This window comes from Alnus glutinosa, chromosome 4 (assembly GCF_958979055.1).
Source record: "Alnus glutinosa chromosome 4, dhAlnGlut1.1, whole genome shotgun sequence".
In the NCBI taxonomy this organism is placed as follows: Eukaryota; Viridiplantae; Streptophyta; class Magnoliopsida; order Fagales; family Betulaceae; genus Alnus; species Alnus glutinosa.
The window spans coordinates 2907079-2934544 of NC_084889.1; the positions used below are offsets into that span (position 1 = coordinate 2907079).

The 27466-nt window shown below is 35.6% G+C and overlaps 3 protein-coding genes across 3 annotated transcripts; 1 reads left to right on the plus strand and 2 right to left on the minus strand.

The window, feature by feature from the left end:
* Window positions 1-13355: 13355 nt before the first annotated feature.
* Window positions 13356-14801, minus strand: LOC133865648 (patatin-like protein 2). The gene is made up of 2 exons (XM_062302068.1): window positions 14721-14801; window positions 13356-13703 (listed from the first exon to the last, which is right to left on the minus strand). The coding sequence occupies exons 1-2, from the start codon at window positions 14799-14801 to the stop codon at window positions 13356-13358; spliced, it is 429 nt and encodes a 142-aa protein (XP_062158052.1).
* A 49-nt stretch (window positions 14802-14850) lies between these two features.
* LOC133866586 (patatin-like protein 2) lies at window positions 14851-17127 on the plus strand. Its single transcript, XM_062303154.1, has 7 exons — window positions 14851-15120; window positions 15243-15424; window positions 15529-15718; window positions 15854-16018; window positions 16117-16419; window positions 16521-16693; window positions 16790-17127. Exons 1-7 carry the CDS (start codon window positions 14989-14991, stop codon window positions 16872-16874), a joined length of 1230 nt encoding a protein of 409 aa, XP_062159138.1. The 5' UTR covers window positions 14851-14988; the 3' UTR covers window positions 16875-17127.
* Window positions 17128-22401: 5274 nt separating this feature from the next.
* On the minus strand, window positions 22402-26279 carry LOC133866500 (patatin-like protein 2). Its single transcript, XM_062303043.1, has 7 exons — window positions 25828-26279; window positions 25532-25713; window positions 25209-25398; window positions 24938-25102; window positions 23011-23313; window positions 22679-22851; window positions 22402-22584 (listed from the first exon to the last, which is right to left on the minus strand). Exons 1-7 carry the CDS (start codon window positions 25957-25959, stop codon window positions 22488-22490), a joined length of 1242 nt encoding a protein of 413 aa, XP_062159027.1. The 5' UTR covers window positions 25960-26279; the 3' UTR covers window positions 22402-22487.
* Window positions 26280-27466: the final 1187 nt, after the last annotated feature.

Genomic DNA, 27466 nt, shown 5'->3' on the forward strand with positions numbered 1-27466 from the left:
TTGATGGTCACTATGATCATTGGAGCATGCTCGTGGAAAACTTCTTGAGGTCCAAAGAATATTAGACGGTTGTTGTTTATGTAGTAGCAGAACCAACAGAAGATGCTGTGCAGACCAATGCGCAAAAGACGAAGTTTGAAGGGCTGAAGTTGAAGGATCTTAAAGCAAAAAATTATCTCTTCCAAGCTATTGATCGCTCAATCTTGGAAACCATTCTTTGCAAGGACACCGCCAAGCATATTTGGGATTCCATGAAGAAGAAGTACCAAGGTACAACAAGGGCTAAGAGGTAGTAGCTTCAAGCACTTCGTTCAGAGTTTGAAATGCTTCGAATGAAATCAGGAGAGTCAGTTACTGACTATTTTTCAAAAACGATGGCAATCGTTAACAAGATGCGGATCCATGGCGACAAGGCAGAGGACGTGACCATTGTTGAGAAGATTCTTTGATCCTTGACACCAAAATTTAATTTTGTTGTCTGCTCTATAGAATAAGCTAATGATGTTGATGAACTTTCAATTGATGAATTACAAAGTTCTTTGTTGGTTCATGAGCAAAAAATTAACCGGAAAGAGACAGAAGAACAAGCATTGAAGGCCTTCTCAAAAAATAACTCTACACCCAATGGAGCTTATAAAGGGCGAGGTAAAGGCAGAGGTCGAGGTAGAGGAGGCAAATACAACAATGATCTTGGGAATCAACAACAACATCATCAGCATCAAGAGAGTAAATTTCAAGGAAGAGGTAGAGGACGTGGCAGCCACCACTCAACAACTTATAGTCCAAAGTCAGCAGACAAGTCCAATGTTGAATGTTTCAGATGTCATAAGTATGGTCATTATAAGTCAGAATGTCAAACTAATTTGAATAGACAAAGTGGAGAAAACACTAACTTTGCAGAAAAAGAAGAAGAGGTGTCTCTTTTGATGGTGTGTCACGTGAAGGAAGAAACTCAACAAAACATGTGGTATTTAGACACTGGTTGCAGCAACCACATGTGGAGATAAGGAGGCATTCTCTGACTTGGATGAATCTTTTCGCAGCTCTGTTAAGTTTGGTGACAACTCCATGATTTCTGTTATGGGAAAAGGAAAGGTAACAGTACAAACCAAAGGAAATTCCACCCTCATTATCGCTAATGTTCTTTTTGTACTAGAATTAAAGACCAACTTGCTTAGTGTAGGTCAGTTGCAAGAAAAGGGATACGAGATTTCTATCAAAGATGGAGTATGTCAGATTCAAGATGCAAAGTTGGGCTTAATTGCTCAAGTTAACATGACGGCAAATCATATGTTCCCACTTTATCTCAACAACACCACTCCTTCATACCTCTCAGCGCAATTGAAGGATGGGGCATGGCTATGGCACTTCCGCTATGGGCATCTGAATTTTGGTGGATTAAAAACACTACGACAGAAGAACATGGAGACGGGTCTACCTCAAATTACAGCTCCTTCTCAAGTCTGTGAAGAATGTGTTGTTAGCAAACAACACCGCAATCAATTCCTACAAGGAAAATCTTGGAGAGCGAAGAAGGCATTGGAGCTTGTTCATTCCGACATTTGTGGGCGAATAACACCACATTCTAATGGAGGTAAAAGCTATGTAATTACCTTCATTGATGATTATAGTCATAAAACATGGGTTTATTTTTTGGAAGAAAAATCTGAAGCCTTTGTAGCTTTTAAATGCTATAAAGCGCTTGTTGAGAAAGAGGTTGGCAACCCAATAAAAGTTCTTCGCAAAGATCGTGGTGGAGAATATAACTCAAGTGAATTTGCAAATTTTTGTGAGAACCATGGAATCAAGAGACAACTTACAACAGCTTATACACCCCAACAGAATGGTGTATCCGAGCGGAAGAATCACACTATTTTCAATATGGTGCGAAGCCTCTTGACGATGAGTGACATTCCAAAAGGTTTCTGGCCTGAAGCAGTTAATTGGAGCATTCATATATTGAACAGAAGTCTCACACTTGTTGTTCAAAATATGACATCGGAGGAAGCATGGAGCGGAAGGAAACCTGCTGTAGATCATTTCCAAATTTTGGGGTGTATTGCCTATGCCCATATACCAAATAAGGAGAGGAGGAAGCTAGATCACAAGGGAGAAAAATGCATTTTTCTTGGTGTTAGTGATAAGTCAAAAGCTTATAAGTTATACAATCCTAGCACCATGAAAATAGTTATTAGCCGTGATGTGGTTTTTGATGAAGAAGGCACCTGGTCATGGAATGAAAATGATGTTAAACAAAATATTCCAGCAGATTTTGATGATGATGAGAATGGGCAGCATCCTATGGAAAATAAAATAGACTAGGACGTCACTCAAAATGTTCCAGTAGCTGATCTTAGCCCACTTGCAGCTGAATCACAAAGGCCTCAACGTGATCGAAGAAGACCAGCATGGATGACTGATTATTAAGTCACTAGAGTTGACCAAGGTGATGACCCACTTACTCATTTTGCTCTGTTTTCAGATTGTGATCCTACCATTTTCAAAGTGGTTGTCAAAGAATCAAAATGGAGAAAGGCTATTGTAACACCCCGTATTTTAAGATATTAAATAAAATATCTTAAAATATGATTTAAGACCTAATAATAAGGCAAATGAATAAATATGAATATTTATGAAAATAAATATTCATTTATTAAGAAGCATTTATAGTTTTAGTTTAATAAAAGTTCAAACGGACCTTAAACTTTGAAATTACGAAAATAGGGTCAAACAAACTCCGTTTTGGTCGATTCAAAAGTCAAAACACTCGTCTCGAAGTCCTCTAGCTACCCTCTAAATTTCATAATTTTTGGACTCCATTTAATACCCGAAAACATCTGCAAAATATTATACCTCTGAATTGGACGAAAATTCAAATTTATATAATTTGTGGGCCCATTTCTATTTCTATAAAAACCCAGCCAAGCCCTTGTTAGCCCAGCCTACCCTCCATATACGTTGATACTGCCCAGTTACTGCCCAGTTTAATTAGAAAGAGAATCAAAGCAATTAGTTAGGAGTAATGCTACACATCATCCTCTTCTCCACCTTTTATCCTCCCAAAATTGATGTGGCTCTTAAAATCACCATTGGATCGAAATTCAATAATGATCTATCATAAATTCAATGGTAATTTTAAGAGCCACATCAAATTTGGGAGGACAAAAGGAGGACAAGGGGATGATGTGTAGCATTACTCGTTAGTTAGAACTAAACCACTCGTCTCTTAGAGATAGAAACTAATCATAATATTCTGAGAATCTCGACGACTTTGAGACCCTCGGTTCATCTTGCTTAGCACGTCTACCACCTGTAGACTTTCCCAACCCTCGATCAAATGCAACTAAGAGAGATCCTAACCATTGAAGCTACTATAAAAGAGGTGCAGCCCCCATTCGGATTCATGCCCAACCTCTTCTTCTTCCTCTGTTCTACTCTTTATTTCTCTGTTTTTCTTCCATGGCAGAAGCAGGAACTCTCCTCTCATTTTTCTGTCTTAGCCTGAAACTCAAAGAAAGGTAGTAGCAAACTCAGAAAAAAAGAAGCAGTAGAAACTCTCCATCTTCTATGTTTCTCTTCCAACCCGCAGCAACTCTCTCATTCCTTCTTCTTTCTTCTCTGTTCTCCTTCTTTCCCGTTCTTCCCTTTACTCTCTCTTGCCAAGAGACACAGGGAGACTGGACGAGAGAGTGAGAGACCGTGAGATGGAGAGAAGAAACTGAGTACGAGACCTAGAAACCGACCTTCCCTTCTCTTTCGGTCACTGCTTAACCAAAACAAGAAAGAAAATCAGAACCCAGCACCCATCTCTTTAGAACTGCAGAAATCATCCCAAAGCTCTGCGTCTCTCTCACCGTGGGTACGCCCCTCTCTCTCTCTAACTTTCTCTTTTCTCTGTTGTGTGTATATTCGGTTAAGTTGGATGTAAGGTGATTAGTGAATAACAGGTGAAAATGGAAAGGAAAGGTACTGAATAATACTGTATTGATAGTTCTGAGCGATTCGAGAGGCTCAGTCTCTCCAAAGGAAAGCTTACAATAATTCTCAAGTCTGCCTTTTCCCTCTACTACATAGTTCTTATATAGGCTCGGCTAGGAATCTATCACACTCTCTCTCCTTAAACAACGACTAACAATAAGCAATAACAAACAAGGGTAAAATGGTAAAAGAACAATAAGAATAACAGATTCTGGAATACTTCTAGAATTCTCCTTCAACGGTATACACCTTCCTGCTACGTCATCCCTTCTTAGCTGCCTACTGGTAATGAGTCTAATGACCCATGGTAGATTGATACCCATGGGCTAGTCCCCTGATAGGCCCATGACATTGGAAAAAAAGTAAAGAAATAGGAAGAAGAAGGACGCTTGGCTGGCGTGAAAAGAAACAAAGAAAAAGGAAGATAATGAACAAAGAGACAAGAGAAAAACAAGAAAAAGAAAGAGAAAAGAATAGAAGAAAGGAGAAGTCTGTTGACTCTCTCGATTTGAACAAAAATTAACGAATAAAAGAACCACAAACAAAAACAAAGAACATGGAAGGACCCACGTACTTGTCTCTCTTTCTCACGGAGGTTCATCGTATTACCTTTTTGGTTTAGTTTTTATATATATATATATATATTAAAAAGGAAAGAGTGGATATTTTGGTAAGTTTAAGTTTTATGAATTTTATATAAAAGTGTTTTAATGTGCTTTATGTTGTGTTTTAAACGAGGCTTTTTAAGTGGCGCGAATAATTTATAAAACATGCAGTTGTGATGTCTGAGTAAAAGTTACTATTTTATAAAAAAGCGCCGTTGCGCTGCCTAAATACTTTTAAATATAAGTAGGCATTATTAATGATGTTACTCTGCTCAATTTTATATTATCTTATAAATATAACAATTAGTTATATTAATTGTTATGTTTATAATGATATATTTTATTACTATGGTTTAAAAATTAAAATGATCCTTAGTGAAATGATATTTTGGTTATTATTTATAAATGCTATTATAATGCCCATATGAAATATGTGGCATTATAATTAATCAATTTTATATGTCGTTATAATGTCCAAATGACATTATATTAATTAAAGATCAAAAATAGAAAAAGAAATATTATGCTTAAGGATCTTAAAAAAAATGCCGTAATAAATTCCGCATAAAAGATTAGTAATAAAATCTAATTAGACAAATTGTATTTATGGAGATAATATTTAAATAGGAAATTATATTAAGAATTAAAGGTTAGAAATTAGAATAGGATTAAAATGCATTTTTAATGAATTATAATAATTCACTGTTTGCTTGTATTATATATGTATATATTGCAGTGATTATATCTGTGAACATTTTTCTGAAGCCAGAAGAACTATTGTGAGTATTTCTTACTCACTGGCGATGATACGTGTGGTGGTTTTTTATTATGTGTTGAAGTCTGCTTTATTTAATTGTATGTATATAGTTTGGCATTTGATATGTTTAACATGCTTTGGTTGGAATTATGTATATAATGTTGTTTGCATAATCATATTATGAGTTATGAATGGGTTAATAAAAAGACTGGAGATTTAGGTACCAAGGCGTCAGTGAATTGAGGAGACTAACGGATGAACTGAGGTTTACGTACCAAGGCGTCAAGCAATTGACTAGACCAACGGGTAAACCGAAAGTTTAGGTACCAAGGCATCAATACACTGATAAGACCAACGGATAAACCAAAGGCTCAATGATTAATAACAAAGCTGGTGAGCATAAGTCACCAATGGAAGCATAGGCTTCCATTAATAAGCATTGAGCATAGGCTCATAATGAAAGAAGCATAGGCTTTAATTTAACGGAGCATAGGCTTATAATAAGTAAAGCATAGGCTTGAAATGAATGGAACATAGGTTCTTATTAAGGATAATGCAAGAAGTATATAAGGTTGTGCATGTATATTTTATATAACTGTCATCATTTGATTGCTTAGTGTACTTTTAAATAATGCAGTATTTCACTGTGGTCAAGAACTGTTGACTCACTTGACCACATCATGAGATTGTGGTGATAACTGCAATCTCATGCGAGTTTTTGCAGGGTGGATCAAAGGTCAAGGCTACTGGAATAATTATTTTAATATGTAATATTTGTAATGTTGGAGAAGACAGTAATTATGTATTTATTAAGTGCCACTTGTGAAACATATGTTATTATTTTTGATGTAATTATTATATCAGAACAAAATGTTATTATTTTTATATATTGAGGTTATTTAGTCAGCTCTGATGTGTCATTGTTAAAGAAAAATTATATTTCGCTGCTAATTTATAGCTCCGATGAGTTAGTAATGTCACGTGGAAATCGAAAAATTTTCACTTATACTTTTTGTAAAAGCGGGATGTTACAGCTATGGATGCTGAAATTATAGCCATTGAAAAAAATGATACTTGGGAGCTTGTAATCTTCCAAAACGGCAAAAAACAATTGGCGTAAAGTGGGTTTACAAGATAAAGCTGAAGGACAATGGTAAAGTTGACAAGCACAAGGCACACTTGGTGGCTAAGGGCTACAAGCAAGAGTTTGGTGTTGATTATAAAGAAGTCTTTGCTCCAGTTGCAAGACATGACACAATCAGATTGGTGATTGCATTGGCAGCTCAAAACTCATGGCTTATCTTCTAGGCGGATGTAAAATCAGCATTCCTCCATGGAGATTTGAAAGAAGGGGTATTTATCGATCAACCTCATGGTTATGTGAAACTTGGCAATGATCATAAAGTGTATAAGTTAAAGAAGGCTCTATATGGATTAAAACAAGCTCTACGGGCTTGGTATAATCATATAGAAACTTATTTTCTAAAGGGAGGATTTAAAAAATGTCCTTATGAACATACAGTTTTCATAAAGATTGAAGATGGAGGGAAAATGCTCATTGTTTGCTTATATGTAGATGATTTAATCTACACCGGAAATAATACAGCTATGTTTGAAAGTTTTAAGAAATCCAAGATGGCTGAATTTGAGATGACAGATCTTGGTATGATACATTACTTTCTTGGCATTGAAGTGTGCATGCCTCTACTGGAATTTTCATTTATCAAAAGAAGTATGTGCGAGAAATCTTGGAAAGGTTTCAGATGAAGGATTGTAATCTTGTAAATACACCATTTGAGTTTGGTTCAAAGCTAAACAAAGATAATGGAGGAAAGAAGGTTGACGACACTCTTTACAAACAGATAGTGGGGAGTTTAATGTATTTGACAGCAATAAGACCTGATATAATGCATGCTGTCAGTGTGATTAGTAGCTAGGTACATGGAGTGTCCTACAGAGATTCATCTCTTGGCAGCAAAAAGAATTTTTCGGTACTTGCAAGGTACTAAGAAGTGTGGGTTGTTCTATAAGAAGGGAGAAAAGTCAGATCTGTTTGGCTTTATGGATAGTGATTATGCAGGAGATTTAGATGATCAAAAAAGCACATCTGGGTATGTTTTCATAATGGGTACAAGAGCTTTTTCATAGTCATTAAAGAAGCAACCTATTGTCACATTATCAACCATTACAGCTGAATTTGTTGCTGCAACAGCTTGTGCTTGTCAAGCTATTTGGCTAAAGAAAATTCTTAACGAGCTGCATTTCAAGGAGAATGGGCCTACTTAGATTTATTGTGACAGCAGTTCAACAATAAAGCTTTCAAAAAATCCTGTTCTACATGGTCGAAGCAAACATATAGATGTAAAGTATCATTTCTTGGTTGATCTCACGAATGATGGAGTCATTAATCTTATTTACTGCAGAAGTGAAGACCAGATTGCTGACATTCTAACCAAGCCTCTCAAATTTCTTGCATTTCAGAAGCTCGGGAAGCTACTTGGTATTTGCACTTCAAAGGATTACATTTGAGGGATGGCTATTCAAAGTTTCACTCTTATTAATCTGAATGTTATATTTGGAACCTCAGTTTAAGGGAGGGATTGATGAGATTAGACGTGGGGTTGTCCTAGTCTTTGGGTTATCCTAGTTTTTAGGATTGACAGAGTTTGTTTCTTGTTTACCTAGTTTATAGGAGTTTGGTTATCTAGTCAATAGAAGTTGGTTATTTGAATGTTGGTAGTGCCTATTTTCATGTTTTATCAGTTATGTAATTGCCTATATATAGGCTGTTTGTTGATCAATAAAGATATGTAGAAAACATCCATCATCTGCTTTCACTAGATTTATTGTACAAGCTTCCATCTTTTGTTTTTCCAACATTTCATTGATCAAAGATCACGAGCATAAAGCTTTGATATCACAAAGCATAAACCTCTTACATTAATTGTGAATGATATGAGAAAACAATTTTATGACTAATGCTATATGGATGACCATATCCTTTTTGAATCCTTTCAAAATTGATGTGGTTTTTGTAGTAGTAAGAAGTAATTGATGTAATTGATATAAAGTAAAAATAATTTGTATGAAAAAGTGAAAAAAAATTTTGTATTGTAGTGAATTTTTTTATTTGAATAGTAATAAAAAATTATTGATGTGATATAAAAAGTGAAAAATGTTAGAATGTTTTGAAGTTGATTGTTTTTAGAAAAAATAAAAATAAAAATAAAGAAAAAGAATAAGCTGTTTGTTGCCAAACACCCTACTAATTTTTTATGGCACCTTCGATCCCTGTCATTGGGAATTTGGAGACCCATAAAGAAGAAGTCCAGACTAATTAATCACGTAGAATAATCGGTGACAGTCACAATCTAAGTTGACTAGTAGGAATCATGCATGCATTTTCAAGTCAAGTCTCGTGCATTCCAAAATCAAACGGCAGGTAATTGAAGTAGCCTCACGCACCCGGCCTCTTTCAAGTCAATGAAGTCATGCCTCGCTCGTGTGACGGCTCCAGATTTTTTCAATGAATCGAGTCGTTTATTTGTTCTATTTTTAATAATTTTAAGTTTTAATTTATAGCACTAATTTTTGGTTGCTTTGGAGATATTGTTTAGGTTGATGCAATCTCCCCTTTTTCTCCTTTCCCAATTTCAATAGGAAAAAAAGAAAAAAGAAAAAAAGAAGAAGTGAAGTATCGTGCCATTCCAAAATTAATCAAATGGTGGGAGGTTGAAGTAGCCGGCCTCATCGATCATCATGCGTGCAGCTAGCTCCGAGTTTCTTATTGCTTTTTGAATCGATTATTCACGTAATGGCCATTAGAGACTTATTCACGTTACAGCTTTTGAATCGATCTACTCCTGACTGCCAACTCGTGCGTGTATAACTCAACGCGACATCATTTTACGACCGTAGCCTGTCAATAAGCCATAATTTGAGCCACTTTCATTTGGTGATGGGTCGTAATTCGGCGTGTCCCAATGAGACGATCAATGAACACCCTGCATATATATATAAGGAAAGGGCAAACAATCATCTCAAGTGCACATGTTACTAACTTAAACGATCGACAAAGTCTCCGACCTTATTGAGAGGGAAATTATAATCAAATTGTATAGACTCTAGTATGTATATATCATGATAGAACCCTGATCAAATCTGATAAAAAACAATTAGATGAAGAAAAAATAATATATAAATTCATACCAAAGTACAAGGTTTGTTGGACATTCGTTACAAAACAAATAATTGGCAATTAACGTGAGATAATATTGATTGTAATGGTGTGATCAAGGGAATTTATATTATATAAAAAACGATATCAATTTGAGGTTGTCAAATTCGATGCTAAGTTGCTAAAGATTAGAATACGTAATGTGATAATGTGGGCATATATACCTTATCAGTTTTAGATTAATATTAATTAAAGAGAATAAATTTTATATGAACTTAGCACGTACAAATCAGGTTTTTTGTTACCTAGCCTTCAATAAGAGAATGACACATCAATGTGAACACAAAAATTGAAAAAGATGAAAACGTACGTACACTAAATTATTTGCTATTATCTTCTAAACTTCAAATTAAAAATCCCGTTCTTCCAATTCTAACGCTATATAAATAAAGATGGAGCACTACTTGAGAGAGACAGAAGGAAAACAAGCCCATGATCCCATTTTCCTGGAGAAGACTATATATTAAGCACTCATCATCACCATGGGAGTCCGTTGACGGGTAGATGATCGTGGGCGCAGGGCTTTTAATCAGGACTCGCTGCGGCCGCTTGTCTTAAATTAACCTAGAAAAGGGTATTTGATTTCTGTCGATCTGATTATACTGTTACCAAATTACCATATTCACAGGGATATGAAGTGAGAGAGAGAGAGAGAGAGAGAGAGAGAGAGATAAGACGACTGCGAAAGCTTTTTTTCCACGTATTATGGTTTGGTTGCCTTGATTTATGTGGTACGGTACGTGTTAGAATTGAGGAATGAAGGATTTTAGAGTTTAGAAGATAATTGTTGTAGAAGAGAAATGATATGATGTTTTCATCTTTAATTTTTCTGTTTTTGTGTTTTACACTTATGTGTTATTATTTTATTAGAGGGCATAATTAATAAACGAAGTCTGTATAGAAGCTATTTTCTTAATTAAAAATACAAAAATTTACTCACGATAAATAGCTGGAGAAATCCGTAACTTATATAATCCGGTCCGTAAGTACTATTGCGTTTATTTGATTAATTAGGAAACCCTATTAAAAAAAAAGTTATAAAATCAAGAAAAAATAAAATTAGAAAAGTTGTGAAAGTTTGATGTACATGCATGGCCAAAAAAATTCAAAACTAAATCGTTTTGTCTAACTTAAAGTTGCCAAAATTAAATTAAAGCACATAGATATGAAACCTTTTTTTTAAAAAAAATTAAAATTAAAATTAAAACTTATACATAGAGATGTGAAACTTTGCTAATTGATAATGATAACTTTAAATCAATAACATCCAAATGCTTGAATATTTGCACTCCGTAGTATTTTCATTGTTTTTCCATATTAACTATAAAAAAAAAAATTAAAAATTAAAAAATAATTAAAAAAAAAGATTAGAAATTAGTGACGAGTTTACTGTAATCTTTTTTTTTTTTCCTCGTCACTAATTAGTGACGTGTCTACGGTAATCAACTTTTTGCCTCGTCAGTAATTAGTGACGTGTCTAAAAGTGACACGTCAACAAAACATTTAGTAACGACGTGTCAAACAACCGACACTAATGTACTCAAGTAATTTTTCCACTACAAAAAAAAACACAAATTCTAGACGGTTTAAAACCGTCTAAAAATTGAAAAAAACCGTCTGGAAACAATTCCAGACGGTTTATTATGGACGATTTAAAACCGTCTAGGATAAGGTGTCGCGAAATGAATTTCCAGACGGTTTAGCCCAAACCGTCCAGATTCAAATCTGGACGGTTTGCCCCCCTTTTTTTTTATTTTTTTTTTTTCAGAAATGTATTTTTTTTTTTATTAATATATATTATTATCATTAATTAATTAATTTTTAATTATTTATTTCTTTTTCAGTAATGTTAGGTCTTTCCCCTTTCTGAGGCCTGATCGAGCAAACCCCCCATACCCCCATGCCGTCGTGGTTGCAACAGATTGGGCTTGGCCGGGTCGACGGCCGAGAGGACGACGGTGGGGGACAACAGGCTCACGGCTCAGTTCGATTTCAAGCTCGACCAAGGGGGACGACGGGCTTCGCTGCTCAGATTGGGCTTAATTCGCGGCTCAGTTCGGTTTCAAGCTCGACGGAGGGGGACGCGGGCTTCGCGGCTCAGATCGGGCTTTGCGGCTCAATTTGATTTCAAGCTCGGCGGAGGGGGAGGACGGGGAGTCATCGCAGGAGATGTCTATCCGACAGCGCGCGGTCTCGAATTGGAGGTGTGGAAGCGGTGGTGGTAGTGGACACACTCATCTTCGCCTCTCTTGGCTGATCGGACCTCCTCATCTTCGTCTCTCTTGGCCGGTGGTGTAGTGGACACGCTCTCGCTCAAGCTGTAGACCTCGGAGACGTCGCTGATCTAGCTACCTCCGGCCAAGCGATATTCCTTTTTATTTGTTTTGGTTTGGCTAGGAAAGTTTTATTCCTTAATTGTAAAAAAAAAAAACGGACGGTTGTGATTTTGGCTTGTAAAAAAATCAAATGGATGTGGTTCAATTTGGAGGCATTACGCGGACTGATGACATGGCATATGAAAAAATATTTCCAGACGGTTTGGTAAAAACCGTCTAGAAATGAAAATTTCCAGACGGTTTTTACTAAACCGTCTGAAATTTTATGGACGGTTTAGTAAAAACCGTCCATAAAATTCTTTGAGAATAGCATTTACAGACGGTTTTAAAAAAACCGTCTATAATTTTATAGACGGTTTTTATAAAACCGTCTAGAAATGAAAATTTCCAGACGGTTTAATAAAAACCGTCCATAATAAAATTTTTACAGACGGTTTTAAAAAAAACCGTCTTCAAATTTTGTTTTCTAGACGGTTTCTAAAACTGTCTAGAAAAAAACCGTCTATAAATACCCTTTTTTTTGTAGTGTTCTCATTCACATGACATTTCCATGTGATAATGTCGAAAAAAAAACATTAATGTACTCAACAACTACATTGCTTAGCTCGTCAAGTACGTACAGCTGTAGCTCCCATTGTTAAATTACACAACATGAAAAAGATAGAAAAGGCTTAATTACATCCGTGTAATTGTTCTATATACTTATATATATATCTTATCCGGAATTTAATCAAGCAAATTGAAACGAATATAGTTTGATACTTTTTGAGAGTCTGGCCTCTTCATTAGTTTCATTGGCAGCAAACTCACATATGCCGGCCTGTCTCCAAATTCATCCTGGAGACTGGTTTCTTTAGCAGTGTTTCGTCAGCTTTTACAAAATCATCCAAATTCTTTGTTGTGGCTACGTCCACAGAGGATACTATCCCGCTTAATTAATGTATCATCCTGCATTATTTTGATTCAAACTTGTCTATATTAAAGATCAGACGACCAAAAAACATGTATATATATATATATATTGGGAAAAATATATATTAGCCCCCCAAACTACCACCCTTTTTCCGGATACCCCCCAAAACTACCAATACTTAGATTTTGGCCCCCAAACTACCACTTTCTGATTTTTTGGTCCCATCCGTCTATTTATGCCGTTAATTCTAACAGAAATTGGCCAAAAACTCGAAAATACCCCTCCCTTAACCGTGAGAATTTCAAAGTGTAGGAGGGGTATTTTCAGAATTCTGTTTAAAATTAATGGCATAAATGGATGGATGGGGCCAAGAAATCAGAAAGTGGTAGTTTGGGGGGTCAGAATCTAAGCATTGGTAGTTTGGAGGGCCATCCGAAGAAAGGGTGGTAGTTTGGGACGCTAAAATATTTTTTTTTTCCATATATATATATATATGATAAACAAAAACTTGAACTTTTCTTTGTATTAATTATTCATACTCGTTGTGAATATATGGGTGCAGTGTGACAAATGCCTGAATCCGCAGATAGCTTTTCTCACTATGAAGTGCTTGAAAAACAACAGAGAGGTGGACATCGACCATATCTCCACTTGCTTGAGAAAATACATCAATTATTGGGGTGGAACCACCCTTAGTTAACCACCCCAAGATGCCCCACTTAGCTGCATCAGGTGCCTTGTATTTTTCTTTAGGTTTGAGTGACCCAGTTCCTAGTGATATTACCAGAAACCGTCCATAGTCCATCGGCTTTATAGGAAAGAAGTCAGGACTTCCTCTAATGATCTCCTTCGACACTTCACCCATCGCAACTAAGGCCTGGAACAGTGCGCACAATTTTAGTAAGATAATTATAGAAATATATAATAGAGGTTACTTGAAAAAGAAAAAAGAAAAAAGAGAGAGCGGAAGCAAGCAAAGAGAGGAAGAGCTAGACTAATGAAATTGTTAAGGCTACATATATTCATATATGTTACATAATACCAAAGGTGCACGTCCCGATTTATAGTGAAAATGTGGTAGGTAAATATGGTAACCTAGGGAAGAAAAACAATGATAAGCCTAAAAAGAAAGTAAATTGTAACGACACACTCCTAACGATACAATATTATCCGTTTTTGGCTCTCTCGAATTAGATTTTCTAGGAGGTCATCCATCCTGGTTCTACTCTCGTAGAAGTACGCTTAACTGCGGAGATTTGATAGGTTCATGTCCATTAGAACTTTAAAACACGGTGTCAAGAAGGGTGCGAATATACATATAAGCACGTCCACATTCCTATACTCAGGCGATGTGGGACGTCACAATCACCCCCTCTTGGGAACTAGACTTTCCATGAGGTCACCTATCTCGATACTATGTACTTTCGTAGAAGCACGCTTAATTGTAGAGTTCTGATAGGTTCTGGCCAACACGGCTATAAAATGCATTGTGTCAAGAATGATGCGAATATATATATATATAAGCACATACACATTCTCATACCCAGGCGATGTGGGACATCACATCAAAGTTAATGTGTTAAATGGAAATTTGATTCTCTTATTATATTGTTCTTGAATGTGGCATCCAATATTGAATGGATCAGAGGGAAAAAAAGAAAGAAAGTTGAGAATAATATTAGATGAAACATTAGCCAATTAATTGAGATAGGGATAAGTTTAGGGTTAGGCCTAGCTAATTAATGCCTAGCTACATGGTTTGAGTTACTCGTTCTTACCTACAATTCTTCTGAATTCTCACCTACAATTCTCAGTTACCTTTAATTTGGGACCATTTTGTGCCAAGATATATAAGTGGCATATGAACTTTGCAACAAATAATCCAAGAAATTACAAGCTTGGTCAAAATTGAAACACATTCATCTAGTGCATGACTTTTCTTCCGGGTCTGATCCAATCCAACGACGCGGTCCATTAATTGAATGTAGAAATTGAGAAGAATGAGGAGCCTATATATATACCCCATACTTCTCTCAAAGGGAATATCAAGATATCACAAGTACTTCATTTTTGAGCTAGCCGGCCTCGATCTTAACAAATTCACAGTTTCTCTCTAATATATCTTCTGCCCTCCCACTCACTCATCTTCATCCCAATCCTTAATGGAAGCAACAAGCGTCCCCCTCCAGCCTCCAACTTATGGAAACTTTATCACCGTTCTCAGCATCGACGGTGGTGGAATAAGAGGGCTTATTCCAGGAACTATCCTTAGTTTCTTAGAATCTGAGCTTCAGGTATATATATCACGTTTAATTTCATTAATTACTTTGCTGCTGTACATTTTGTAAAAAGAAATTCAACATCTTTCATTCTTTCAAGCTAGTTACTCTAGATTGTTTGTTTATGCATGGTACAGAAGCTGGATGGGGAAGATGCAAGAATCGCAGATTATTTTGATGTTATTGCAGGAACAAGCACTGGAGGTCTTGTAACTGCCATGCTAACTGCCCCAGATGAGAATAACCGACCCCTCTTTGCCGCTAAGGATATCAAGGAATTCTATTTAGACCACTGCCCTAAAATCTTCCCGCAAGACAGGTAAATTCAAAGTTCCAGTACTAGATCAGAATATCATCAAGCAGATTTTTTTTTTTTTTTTTTTTTCAGCTATTAACATGAAAACATTTTTGTCAAATTTGCAGTTCTACATTGTTTCCTTTTGTTACAAAGATTTCCAAAGCTCTTTCCGGACCAAAGTATGATGGGGTGTATCTACATGACATTATTAGGGAAAAACTAGGAAGTCTAAAATTGCACCAGACGTTGACTAATGTTGTCATCCCAACATTTGACATCACGCGACTCCAGCCAACCATCTTTTCTAGCTATGAGGTTGAATATTTCGTCTCTTTAATTTTCTTTTCCCACGTTAAGTACTGGGGTTAATTTATTGATCAACTTTGGGCATTGAAGGGATTAATTGCAAATGATACTAAGAATCACTCTGATATTCTTTTGATGCACCAGGTAAAGAAAAACCCAAGCATAGATGCCTTACTCTCAGACATATGCATCGCCACCTCAGCTGCTCCAACTTATCTTCCAACTTATCACTTTGAAACCAAAGACGCCGATGGAGAAGTAATTAGAGAATTTAACCTTACAGATGGTGGGGTTGCTGCTAATAATCCGGTATGTATCTTTCAAACTTCACATCATACCTAGCTAATTAGTAATAATACAAAATCATATGATAATATATATTACTAAAACTGTGCGCACCTTTCCAGGCTTTAGTTGCGATGGGTGAAGTGTCAAAGGAGATGATTAAAGGAAATCCCGACTTTTTTCCTATAAAACCAATGGACTATGGGCGGTTTCTGGTAATATCATTAGGAACTGGCTCACACAAAGCTGAAGAAAAATACAAGGCGACTGACGCAGCTAAGTGGGGCATAATGGATTGGTTAACTAAGGATGGTTCCACCCCAATAATAGATGTATTTTCTGAAGCAAGTGCGGATATGGTCGATCTCCACCTCTCTGTTGTTTTCAAAGCCTTTCACGGTGAAAAAAACTATCTGCGAATTCAGGTATTATTCACACCCATATATCCATGACGTTGAGTAAGAATGCAAAGATCAAAAGTCTGAGCTTTAATTAATATAGACATGTTTGAACCAAAATAATGCAGGATGATACATTAAAGGGAGAAATATCTTCTGTGGATGTAGCCACAACAAAAAATTTGGATGATCTTGTGAAAGCTGGCGAAGCACTGCTAAATAAACCAGTCTCTAGGGTGAATCTGGAGACAGGCATATTTGAGGTTGCTAACCATGAAACCAATGAAGAAGCTCTTAAAAGGTATCAAACTATTAATTAATTCTAAAATTCTTTTTAAAAAGTTTCATTTTTGATTATTATCAAATTAATATAATGGAAATAATTTCGTTCTTGCAGGTTTGCAAAACTACTTTCCCAAGAGAGGCATCTTCGCCATGCTAAGTCCCCCGTTGGACATGCTCTCCATCACAATAAAAAATGAAGATAACGTTACGAACGTTTGTTGATTTTGTATGTTAGTAAGTTTTGTAAGGTCGAGGTGATCAGACGTAGAAAAGTCCACCTCCTTATTCATAAATTTTTCGTTTTAGGATTTTCTTTGAATAAATTCCGGGTAACAATAAGTCAATAACACGCTTTTATTATTGTTTTTCTGGTTCTGTAATTGAGAAATGTAAGCCAAGTATATAGGCTTCCAAGTTCCATATATACAAGCAATATATTTTCTTTTTTAATTATGTCGTTTAATTTCTTTCTTTCAAATTGGAAAATTGCATGAAATATTGAAAATTGGGTAGAGACGCCAAAACGTGAAGGTGAGGTAATCTCCAATAATTAATGCAAAATGGTTAATGTCAAATTTCCACTGGCGTGAACCAAGAAACCAATGATCTAGCTAGTGTTGACTAGTTCCCTCCATATCACTATCAGACCATCGGTGGCTGTCAGAACTATTCGCCAAAACAAAACAAAATAAAACAAAAAAAAAAAAAAAAATTCAAGCAGAATTATTGATGTATTTGTTTAATATTATTCAACTATAAATTAAACTGATCATTATCTTGATTATGATATTGAATCATATTGATGGATCGGAGCTAGTTACCACATATATATATACACACATACATAGTTCTTAAAATCAATAAGATAATGTAATTAACCGTGCTATCACCTTTAAGTGATTAACTTCAATGCTGTATATCAAGTTGTTGAGAACATTAATGGACCAACGAATTAATTAAGAGGACGCACGGTTCATTATGAGACAAGTTGAGGAGGCCAGCAATCAGGTTGTTGAGAACATTAATGGGTTTGTTTTCGACTGTTCTTTTTTGTTTTTTTTTTTTTTTTGTTTTTTTTTTACCGAAAGATTTGAATATTTTATTGATCAAAGATTATGAGCATAAAGTTTTTACATCACAAAGCATAAAGCTCTTACATTAATTTTGAATGATATGAGAAAACAATTTTATAGCATTGTTTTTATGACTAATGCTATATGAATGTGGTTTTTGAATCATTTCAAAATTAATGTGGTTTTTGAAGTAGTAAAAAGTGATTGATATGATTGATATAAAATAAAAATAATTTGTATAAAAAAGTGAAAAGCTTTTGTATTGTAGTGGGTTTTTTTTTATTTGAATAGTAATAAAAAAATTATTGATGTGATATAAAAAAGTAAAAATTGTTAGAATGTTTTAAAGTCGATTGTTTTTAGAAAAAATAAAAATAGAGAAGAATAATAAGTTGTTTGTTGCCAAACACCCCCACTAAATTTTTTTGGCACCTTCGATCCCTGTCATTTGGAATTTGGAGACCTATAAAGAAGAAGTCGCTATATTAGGTGAAATAGTAAAAGGAAAAAAGAAACCCCCAGAAATAAAAGCATAGAAGTACAGACTAAAAAATCACGTAGAATAATCGGTGACAGTCACAATCTAAGTTGACTAGTAGGAATCATGCATGCATTTTCAAGTCAAGTCTCGTGGCATTCCAAAATCAAACGGCAGGTAATTGAAGTAGCCTCACGCAGCCGGCCTCTTTCAAGTCAATGAAGTCATGCCTCGTGTGACGGATCCAGATTTTTTCAATGAATCGAGTCGTTTATTTGTTATATTTTTAATAATTTTAAGTTTTATAGCACTAATTTTTGGTTGCTTTGGAGATAATATTGTTTATATAGGTTGATGCAATCTCCCCATTTTGTCCTTTCCCAATTTCAATAGGAAAAAGAAGAAGAAGTCAAGCATCGTGCCATTCCAAAATCAAATGGTGGGAGGTTGAAGTAGCCTCATCGATCATCATGCACGCAGCTAGGTTCGAGTTTCTTATCGCTTTTGAATCGATTATTCACGTAATGGCCATTAGAAACTTATTCACGTAACAGCTTTTGAATCGATCTATTCCTGACTGCCAACACGTACGTGTATAACTCAACGCGACATCATTTTACGACCGTAGCCTGTCAATAAGCCATAATTTGAGCCAGCTTCATTTGGTGATGGGTACGTTGTAATTCGGCGTGACCCAATGAGACGATGCCATATCCCGCGCCCATCAATGAACACCCTGCATAAGGAAAGGGCAAACAATCGTCTCAAGTGCACGTTTTACTAACTTAAACGATCGACAAAGTCTCCGACCTTATTAAGAAGGAAATTATAAATTGTATAGACTCTAGTATGTATCATTATAGAAACCTGATCAAATCTGATAAAAAAACAATTAGATGAAGAAAAAATAATATATAAATTCATACCAAAGTACAAGGTTTGTTGGACATTCATTACAAAACAAATAAGTAGCAATTAACGTGAGATATTGATTGTAATAGTGTACGTGATCAAGGGAATTTATATTATATAAAAAACGATATCAATTTGGGGTTGTCAAATCCGATGCTAATTAAGTTGCTAATTAAAGATTAGAATACGTACTGTGAGAATGTTAAGATGGAGCACTACTTGAGAGAGATAGAAGGAAAACAAGCCCATGATCCCATTTTCCTGGAGAAGACTATTAAGCACTCATCATCACGATGTGAGTACGTTGACAGGTACGTAGAAGATCGTGGGCGCAGGGCTTTAATTAGGACTCGCTGCGGCCGCTTGTCTTAAAGCTAGAAAAGGGTATTTGATTTCTATCGATCGATCTAATTATACTGTTACCAAATTACCATATTCACACGGATATGAAGTGAGAGAGAGAGAGAGAGAGAGAGAGAGAGAGAGAAGACGGCTGCAAAAGCTTTTTTTCCACGTATTATGGTTGCCTTGATTTATGTGGTACGGTACGTGTTAGAATTGGGGAATGGAGGATTTTAGAGTTTAGAAGATAATTGTTATAGAAGAGAAATGATATGATGTTTTCATCTTCGCCGGTTTTTTGTGTTTTACGCTTATATCTTATTATTTTATTAGAGGGTGACGTAGCGCAGGCGGATAGGAGTGAAGAGAATCTGTGTTCTCAAGTACAAACGTTCAACTCGCAAGTTGAAGAGGAAAAACAAACTTTTATTCAATAATAATCAATCGTCCCCTTTCTTCTTACAAAGCATTCCTATTTATAGTGAAACCCTAGTGACTTGTGAATGAATAAAATAATAGTAAAAGATATCATCAAATCCTCATTAATGAAATGAAATTTGATGGACAAGGTAATCCCCTGATTTAAGGAAAAATACTACAAGATAATTATCAAAAATAAAATATGGAAGTCCACAACTCTTCCATGATTTCCGCACAAAATCTCAGGAAATTTGCTCGGCTGATCCTTCCGCAGGAGTCTTCTGCTTTGATTTATCGAGCTGGGTCTCGGTTATTTTCCAAGATTGGATCTCGGCTTTTTATCGAGACCGCTCCCAACACACCGATCTCGATTATTTGCCGAATAAGACCGAGATGTGGCTCAGTCATTTACTAAGTGGATCCAAGATGGGTCTCGAATATTAACCGAGGCAATTTTTAACTCCTCTCGGCTATTTGCTAATCCAAGATCCCCCTCTTGGATATTTCCTCTTGATGGCAGTTGACAACTCAGAAGATCTTACGCAACGTCAATATAGGAATCTTTATTATTCGGCAGTCTTATTAATTAAGATATTCGGTATATTCTGCTCATCTCGCCCTCGACATATTATTTCCATTTCGGAGTATTCTAATCGTCTCGGCCTTGGGATCTTTTGGTCATCTCGGCCTCGAAAGGATATTTCCGTCTAGGCCCCGCCATACCTCGGCCTCAGAATCTTTGAGTCGACTTGAGAAATTTCATATTTGGACCTCAACAACTTTAAGTCGACTCGGCCTCGGAATGCTCTTTCGGTCTCGGTCTCGAAGTATCTCGGCTTCGGCATCTTTTTCCTTTTGTATTTCCAGTGTCGGCAAATAGCTTTTCTCATGTCCATTCGGTGCCAACAACACAATTGTCTATGAATAAGCCAGTTTGGCCATAATTCTAATGTCACGTCGGACCCTCTCAATAATAAGGGTGTCTCGGGAACAAGATGGAAATCTTGTCCTACATCAGAGGGCATAATAAACGAAGTCATGATAGAAGTTATTCTTTTAATTAAAAATACAAAAATTTAGTCACGATAAATAGGTGGTGAAATCCGTAACTTATATAATCCCGTAAGTACTATTGCGTTTATTTGATTAATTAGGAAATTAACGCTATGAAAAAAAGTTATAAAATGAAGAAAAAGTAAAATTAGAAAAGTTGTGAAAGTTTGATGTACATGCATGGCCAGAAAAATTCAAAACTAAGTCGTTTTGTCTAACTTAAAGTTGCCAAAATTAAATTAAAGCACATGGATCTGGATCCTTTATTTAAAAAAAAAAAAAAAAATTAAAACTTATACAAAGATGTGAAACTTTGCTAATTGATAATGATAACTTTAAATCAATATATAACATCCAAACGCTTGAATATTTGCTCTCTTTGGTATTTTCATTGTTTTTCCATATTGATTAAAAAAAATTAAAAAATAAATAAATAAATTAGCAATTAGTGACATGTCTACGTACAGTAATTAATTAATTTTTTTTTTTGTCTCGTTACTAATTAGTGGCGTGTCTATAGTAATTAACTATTTATCTCATCACTAATTAGTAACATGTCTAAAAGTGACACGCCAATGCAATAAAATATTTAGTAACGTGTCAAACGACTGCCGCTAATGTACTCAAGTAATTTTTCTCAACCACATGACATTTCCATTTGATAATTAATGTCGAAAAAAACCCACTAACGTACTCAACAACTTCATAGCTTAGCTCGTCAAGTACAGTTGTACGTAGCTCCTTGAATTACACAACATGAAAAAGAAAAGGCTTAATTACACTTGTGAAATCATCTTTATTGGTGACCCCGATTTTGTAGCATCCGTGCCTCGAGTCAAAGGGCCCGCATCTTCGGAAGCATTGCCCCCGCGTACTTACGTTCTTAGTTTAATATTTGGGTTGCCCATACCCTGTTGTATTTGTGTTTTTTATTTTTCCTTGTAATTGGTTACTGATGTACTTATAAAAAATAAAAAATAAATAAATAAATAAAAGAAAAGGCTTAATTACATCCGTGTAATTGTTCTATATACTTTTATATATATATATATATATATATATATATATATATATATATATATATATATATATATATATATATCTTATCTGGAATTTCTTCAAGCAAATTGAAACGAATAATAATATTGAATGAGTCAGGAGGTGGACTTTTCTGCGTCCCACCTCGACCTCACAACACTTCACGCGCGTACAGAAATCAAAAAAACGTTAAGTTTCTTCATTTGTAAGGTCCGTTTGGCAACCCTTCCCCTTTTCTCCCCCTCTCTTCCCATCTTTTTATTTCTTTCCAAAAAACATATACTTCAAAACATTCATAACTTCTTTTTTTTTTCACTTTTTATATTACATCAACTATTTTTTATTACTATTTAAATTAAAAAATTCACTACAATACAATTTTTTATTTTTATTTAATTTTTTTTACTTTTTCATATAAATTCTTTCTACTTAATATTACATCAATCACTTTTTACAACCACTCAAAAATTCTCCTCATACTTGAATGGAAGAGGTTACCAAACAAGGTCTTTGTGTTTGTGATGGGCAGCATGTCCGACGGGAGACTTAGCATGCCGAAGATGCCTCTCTTGAGAAAGTAGTTTTGCAAACCTGCAACAACGTAATTATTTCCATTATATTAATTTCATAATCAAAATGAAACTTTGCAAAAAATAATCTTAGAATTTAATATATAGTTTGATACCTTTTTAGAGCCTCTTCATTAGTTTCATTGTCAGCAAACTCACATATACCTGTCTCCAAATTTATTCTGGAGACTAGTTTCTTTAGAAGTGTTTCGCCAGCTTTTACAAGATCATCCAAATTTTTTGTTGTGGCTATGTCCACAGAGGATACTATCCCGCTTAATGTATCGTCCTGCATTATTTTGATTCAAACATGTCTATATTAAAGATCAGACGACCAAAAAACATGTATATATATATATATATATATATGATAAACAAAAACTTGGACTTTTCTTTGTATTAATTATTCCTATTCGTTGTGAATATATGGGTGCAGTGTGACAAATACCTGAATTCGCAGATAGCTTTTCTCACTATGAAGTGCTTGAAAAACAACGGAGAGGTGGACATCGACCATATCTCCACTTGCTTGAGAAAATACATCAATTATTGGGGTGGAACCACCCTTAGTTAACCACCCCAAGATGCCCCACTTAGCTGCATCTGCTGCCTTGTATTTTTCTTCAGGTTTGGGTGACCCAGTTCCTAGTGATATTACTAGAAACCGTCCATAGTCCATTGGCTTTATAGGAAAGAAGTCAGGACTTCCTCTAATGATCTCCTTCGACACTTCACCCATCGCAACTAAGGCCTGGAACAGTGCGCACAATTTTATTAAGATAATTATAGAAATATATAATATAGGTTACTTGAAAAAGAAAAAAAGAAAAAAGAGAGAGCGGAAGCAAGCAAAGAGAGGAAGAGCTAGACTAATAAAATTGTTAAGGCTACATATATTCATATATGTTACGTACATTATACCAAAGGTGCATGTCCCGATTTATAGCGAAAATGTGGTAGGTAAATATGGTAACGTAGACTAAACAAGGAAGAAAAACGATGATAAGCCAAAAAAAAAAGTCTATTATAACGACTCACCCCCAACGATATAATATTGTCCGCTTTTAGCTCTCTCGAACCAGACTTTCCAATAGGTCATCTATCATAGTTCTACTTTCGCAGAAGCACGCTTAACTGCGAAGATTTAATAGGTTCATATCCATTACAGCTTTAAAACGCGTTGTATTAAGAAGGGTGCGAATATACATATAAGCACATCCTCATTCTCATACTCAGGCAATATGGGACATCATAATCACTCCCTCTTGGGACCCAGCATCCCCGCTGGCAATCCTTACGGGATCACTCCATTCTTGGCGTCCCAGCGAATGTCTACTAGCGACCTCATAGGCTTGTACACGCTTCCCCCATCTCAGGTTAGTCAATAGCTCTGATACTATTTATAACGACCCACTCCTAACGATACAATATTGTCCGTTTTTGGCTACTCCGAACCAGACTTATCAGGATGTCATCCATCATGATACTACTTTCGCAGAAACACGCTTAACTGTGGAGTTCTAATAGGTTCAAGGTCATTATGACTTTAAAACGCGTTTTGTTAAGAATGGTGCAAATATACATATAAGTACATCCTCATTCTCATACCCAGACGATGTGGTATGTCACATAAATCATGCTAACATGAAAAAAAAAAAAAAAAAATATGGGATAATTGCATCATTGGTCCCTGTGGTATCCCATAATTATTTTTCACTCCCTATGGTTTAAAAAGTTCATGGGAGGTCTTTGTGGTTAGTAATAATTACAAATTGATTCTTGGAGTCAAATCCCGTTAAATATTTTAACAGATTCTGTCAAATGCCACGTCAGCGCAACGTGTTGCCAATAAGATGGCGACACATGTCAATCTTAATAAAAAAATATAAATTTATTAAAAAATAAATAAATAAACTTATTTTTTAAAAAAAGAAAAAAGAATAAAAAAAGAAGGCAAGGGGTGGCCTGCCCCAACCAATGGGGGTGGCGCGTGGCCACCCCTTGTTTTTTTGTTTTTTTTTTTTTTTGTTTTGAATTTGAATTTGAATTTTTTTAAAAAAAATAAGTATAAACACATTATTTTTTAATAAATTTTTTATTATTATTAAAATGGACACGTGTTACATTTTTATTGGTTTAACGTGACACTGACGTGACATTTAACAGAATTTGATGTCAGGAATCGATTTGTAATTATTGCTTACCATAAGGACTTTTCAAGAACTTTTTAAACCATATGGAGTGAAAAATAATTATGGCATACTACCGGGACCAATGGTGCAATTATCCTAAAAAATATATAGGAAATATATATTCTATATAACAATAATCTTGTATTATTATAAGGTATGATGTGGAGTTTGAAAGATATATACCGGATTATTAGCAGCAACCCCACCATCTGTAAGGTTAAATTCTCGAAGTACTTTTCCTTCTGCGTCTTTAGTTTCGAAGTAATAAGTTGGAAGATAAGTTGGAGCAGCTGAGGTTGCGATGCATACATCTGAGAGTAAGGCATCTATGCTCGGGTTTTTCTTTACCTGGTGCATGAAAATTAAGCAAATCAGAGTGATTCTCATTATAATTCAGCTCCATCATTTGCAATCCCTTCATAATTAAAGTGGGATAGAAAATCAAATATTCAACCTCATAGCTAGAAAAGATGGTTGGCTGGAGTCGCTTGATGTCAAATGTTGGGATGACAACATTAGTCAACGCCTGGTGCAATCTTAAACTTCCTAGTTTTTCCCTAATAATGTTATGTAGATACTTTCCATCATACTTTGGTCCGGAAAGAGCTTTGACAATCTTTGTAACATAAGGAAATAATGGACAACTGCAATTTGGCAAAAATGTTAACATCTTAATAACTGTAAAAAACATATTATAATACCTAATGATCAAATAGGAAAGCTTCGATCAGTCATATTAATGAAGTTTTGATCTAGTGGCCGGAACTTTTAATTTACCTGTTTTGCGGGAAGATTCTAGGGCAGTGGTTTAGGTAGAAGTCTTTGATATCCTTAGCAGCAAAAAGGGGTCGGTTCTTCTCATTTGGGGCAGTTAGCATAGCAGTTACAAGACCTCCTGTGCTTGTTCCTGCAATAACATCAAAATAATCTGCGATTCTTGCATCTTCACCATCCAGCTTCTGTACCATGCATGCATAAACAAACAATCTAGAGTAATTAAGTACTTGAAAGATCGATCTTGAATTTCTTTTTACAAAATTTTCTTCCATGCATGCATATGAAACGTGATATACCTGAAGCTCAGATTCTAAGAAGCTTAGGATAGTTCCTGGGATAAGCCCTCTTATTCCACCGCCGTCAATGCTGAGAACGGTGATGAAGTTTCCATAAGTTGGAGGCTGGAGGGGGACGATTGTTGCTTCCATTAGGGAATGGGATGCAGATGAGTGAGTGGGAGGGGAGAGGTTTCAGGTGCCTTAGCTAGAGAGAAACTTTTTAAGAGCCTTAAAAATGAATTAGTTGTGATCTTGATACTCCCGTTGAGAAAAGTATATATATATATAAGCATGCGTAATATATATGGGCTCCTGATTCTTCTCAATTTTCAGGAACCGCGTCGTTGGAATATTGGATCAAACCTGGAAATTAAAGATCGAAAGCCAATAGATCGATGAAGGTGTTTCAATTTTGACCCAACTTTTGTGTTTTCTGGCATTTTCCAACAAGCCTCTATTAATTATGGTCCCATAGGCAACTAGGCAAAGTCGTTGCAAAAGTTAATGTGCATGTGCAACGACAGGTAAGTCTGTGCAAATCAATTTGCCACGTGAAATGTTGGCTTTGCATTTATTGTCTTTCATAAATGATAATAAAAAATTATATTTATGTTAATCTGAATGATTTGGATGTAATTTTTTATTTTTTTTTATTATATTTTGATCCTTTTTAATGAATACTATAAGAACACTACAAGAAGTTATAGTATTTCTTAATGATAATTAAGAATCTCACGTGCTACCGTATGCATTTAATTTGTTTGTAATGGGAAATTCTGGTAAGATTAATATCATATAACTTTTTCCTTTTATATGAGAAAATTCAATTTAAGAATTTTCTCGTACGTGGAGAGTTTGGTGTTGTAATTTTTTTTGTCTGGCCGCCCTAGTTGCGTGGCTGGTTTTTTCTAGTGTATTGGTTGTCTATGCTAGTTGGAGTGTATAAAAGGAGTAATAGAGAGGCCTGATATTTGAGTAATGCTACATATCATCTCCTTGTCCTCCTTTTATCCTCCCAAAATTGAGGTGGCTCTTAAAATCACCATTAAATTTATGATAGATCATTATTAAATTTTGATTCAATGGTAATTTTAAGAGCCACATCAACTTTGGGATGATAAAAGGAGGACAAATGGATAGTATGTAGTATTACTCCTTTCTTTTTTTCTCTTCTTCTTCTCACCGAACAAACAGAGAGAGAGAGACGAGAGAGTGAGATCGAGAGATTGAGATCGAGAGATTGAGAGGGAGAGATCAGAGAGAGTGAGATCGAGAGATTGAGAGAGATGAGAGAGAGACAGAGACAGAGAAGAGCGGATCTGATGGATCCGTAAGCTGGAGTCCCGGGAGGAGGTACAGCACGTTTTCCGGCGGTCTGGAGGTCCGATTTTCCAGTGGGTGAATTGGGTCGCCGATGGCCGGAGCTGATGATGCCGGTGAAACCCGATGACCCGAGCAACCCGTAAACCAAGAGAGAACCCATGAGACCCGTGACCCACTGAACCCGAGAGGAAGACCTAGTCCTCCATGTGCGTATTCCGTCAAGTTTTCCGGCAAAATCAGAGGCGATTTCTGATGGGTTTTTGAGAAAAATCCCCAACGTATAAATCCTGTAATTTTGGTGGATTGATTTGCTTATTGCTGAATTAGGGTTTAA

Excerpts from the sequence above, each read along its gene's own strand:
- LOC133866586 (XM_062303154.1), top strand. The coding sequence starts at position 14,989 with ATGGAAGCAACAAGCGTCCCCCTCCAGCCTCCAACTTATGGAAACTTT. Across the intron at positions 15,121-15,242 it reads TCTTAGAATCTGAGCTTCAG|AAGCTGGATGGGGAAGATGC; the intron begins GTATATATATCA and ends TGCATGGTACAG. Across the intron at positions 15,425-15,528 it reads AAAATCTTCCCGCAAGACAG|TTCTACATTGTTTCCTTTTG; the intron begins GTAAATTCAAAG and ends TCAAATTTGCAG.
- LOC133866500 (XM_062303043.1), bottom strand. The coding sequence starts at position 25,959 with ATGGAAGCAACAATCGTCCCCCTCCAGCCTCCAACTTATGGAAACTTC. Across the intron at positions 25,714-25,827 it reads TCTTAGAATCTGAGCTTCAG|AAGCTGGATGGTGAAGATGC; the intron begins GTATATCACGTT and ends TGCATGGTACAG. Across the intron at positions 22,852-23,010 it reads AAAGCTATCTGCGAATTCAG|GACGATACATTAAGCGGGAT; the intron begins GTATTTGTCACA and ends AAAATAATGCAG.
- LOC133865648 (XM_062302068.1), bottom strand. The coding sequence starts at position 14,801 with ATGGACCGCGTCGTTGGATTGGATCAGACCCGGAAGAAAAGTCATGCA. Across the intron at positions 13,704-14,720 it reads TTTCAATTTTGACCAAGCTT|GCCTTAGTTGCGATGGGTGA; the intron begins GTAATTTCTTGG and ends GCACTGTTCCAG.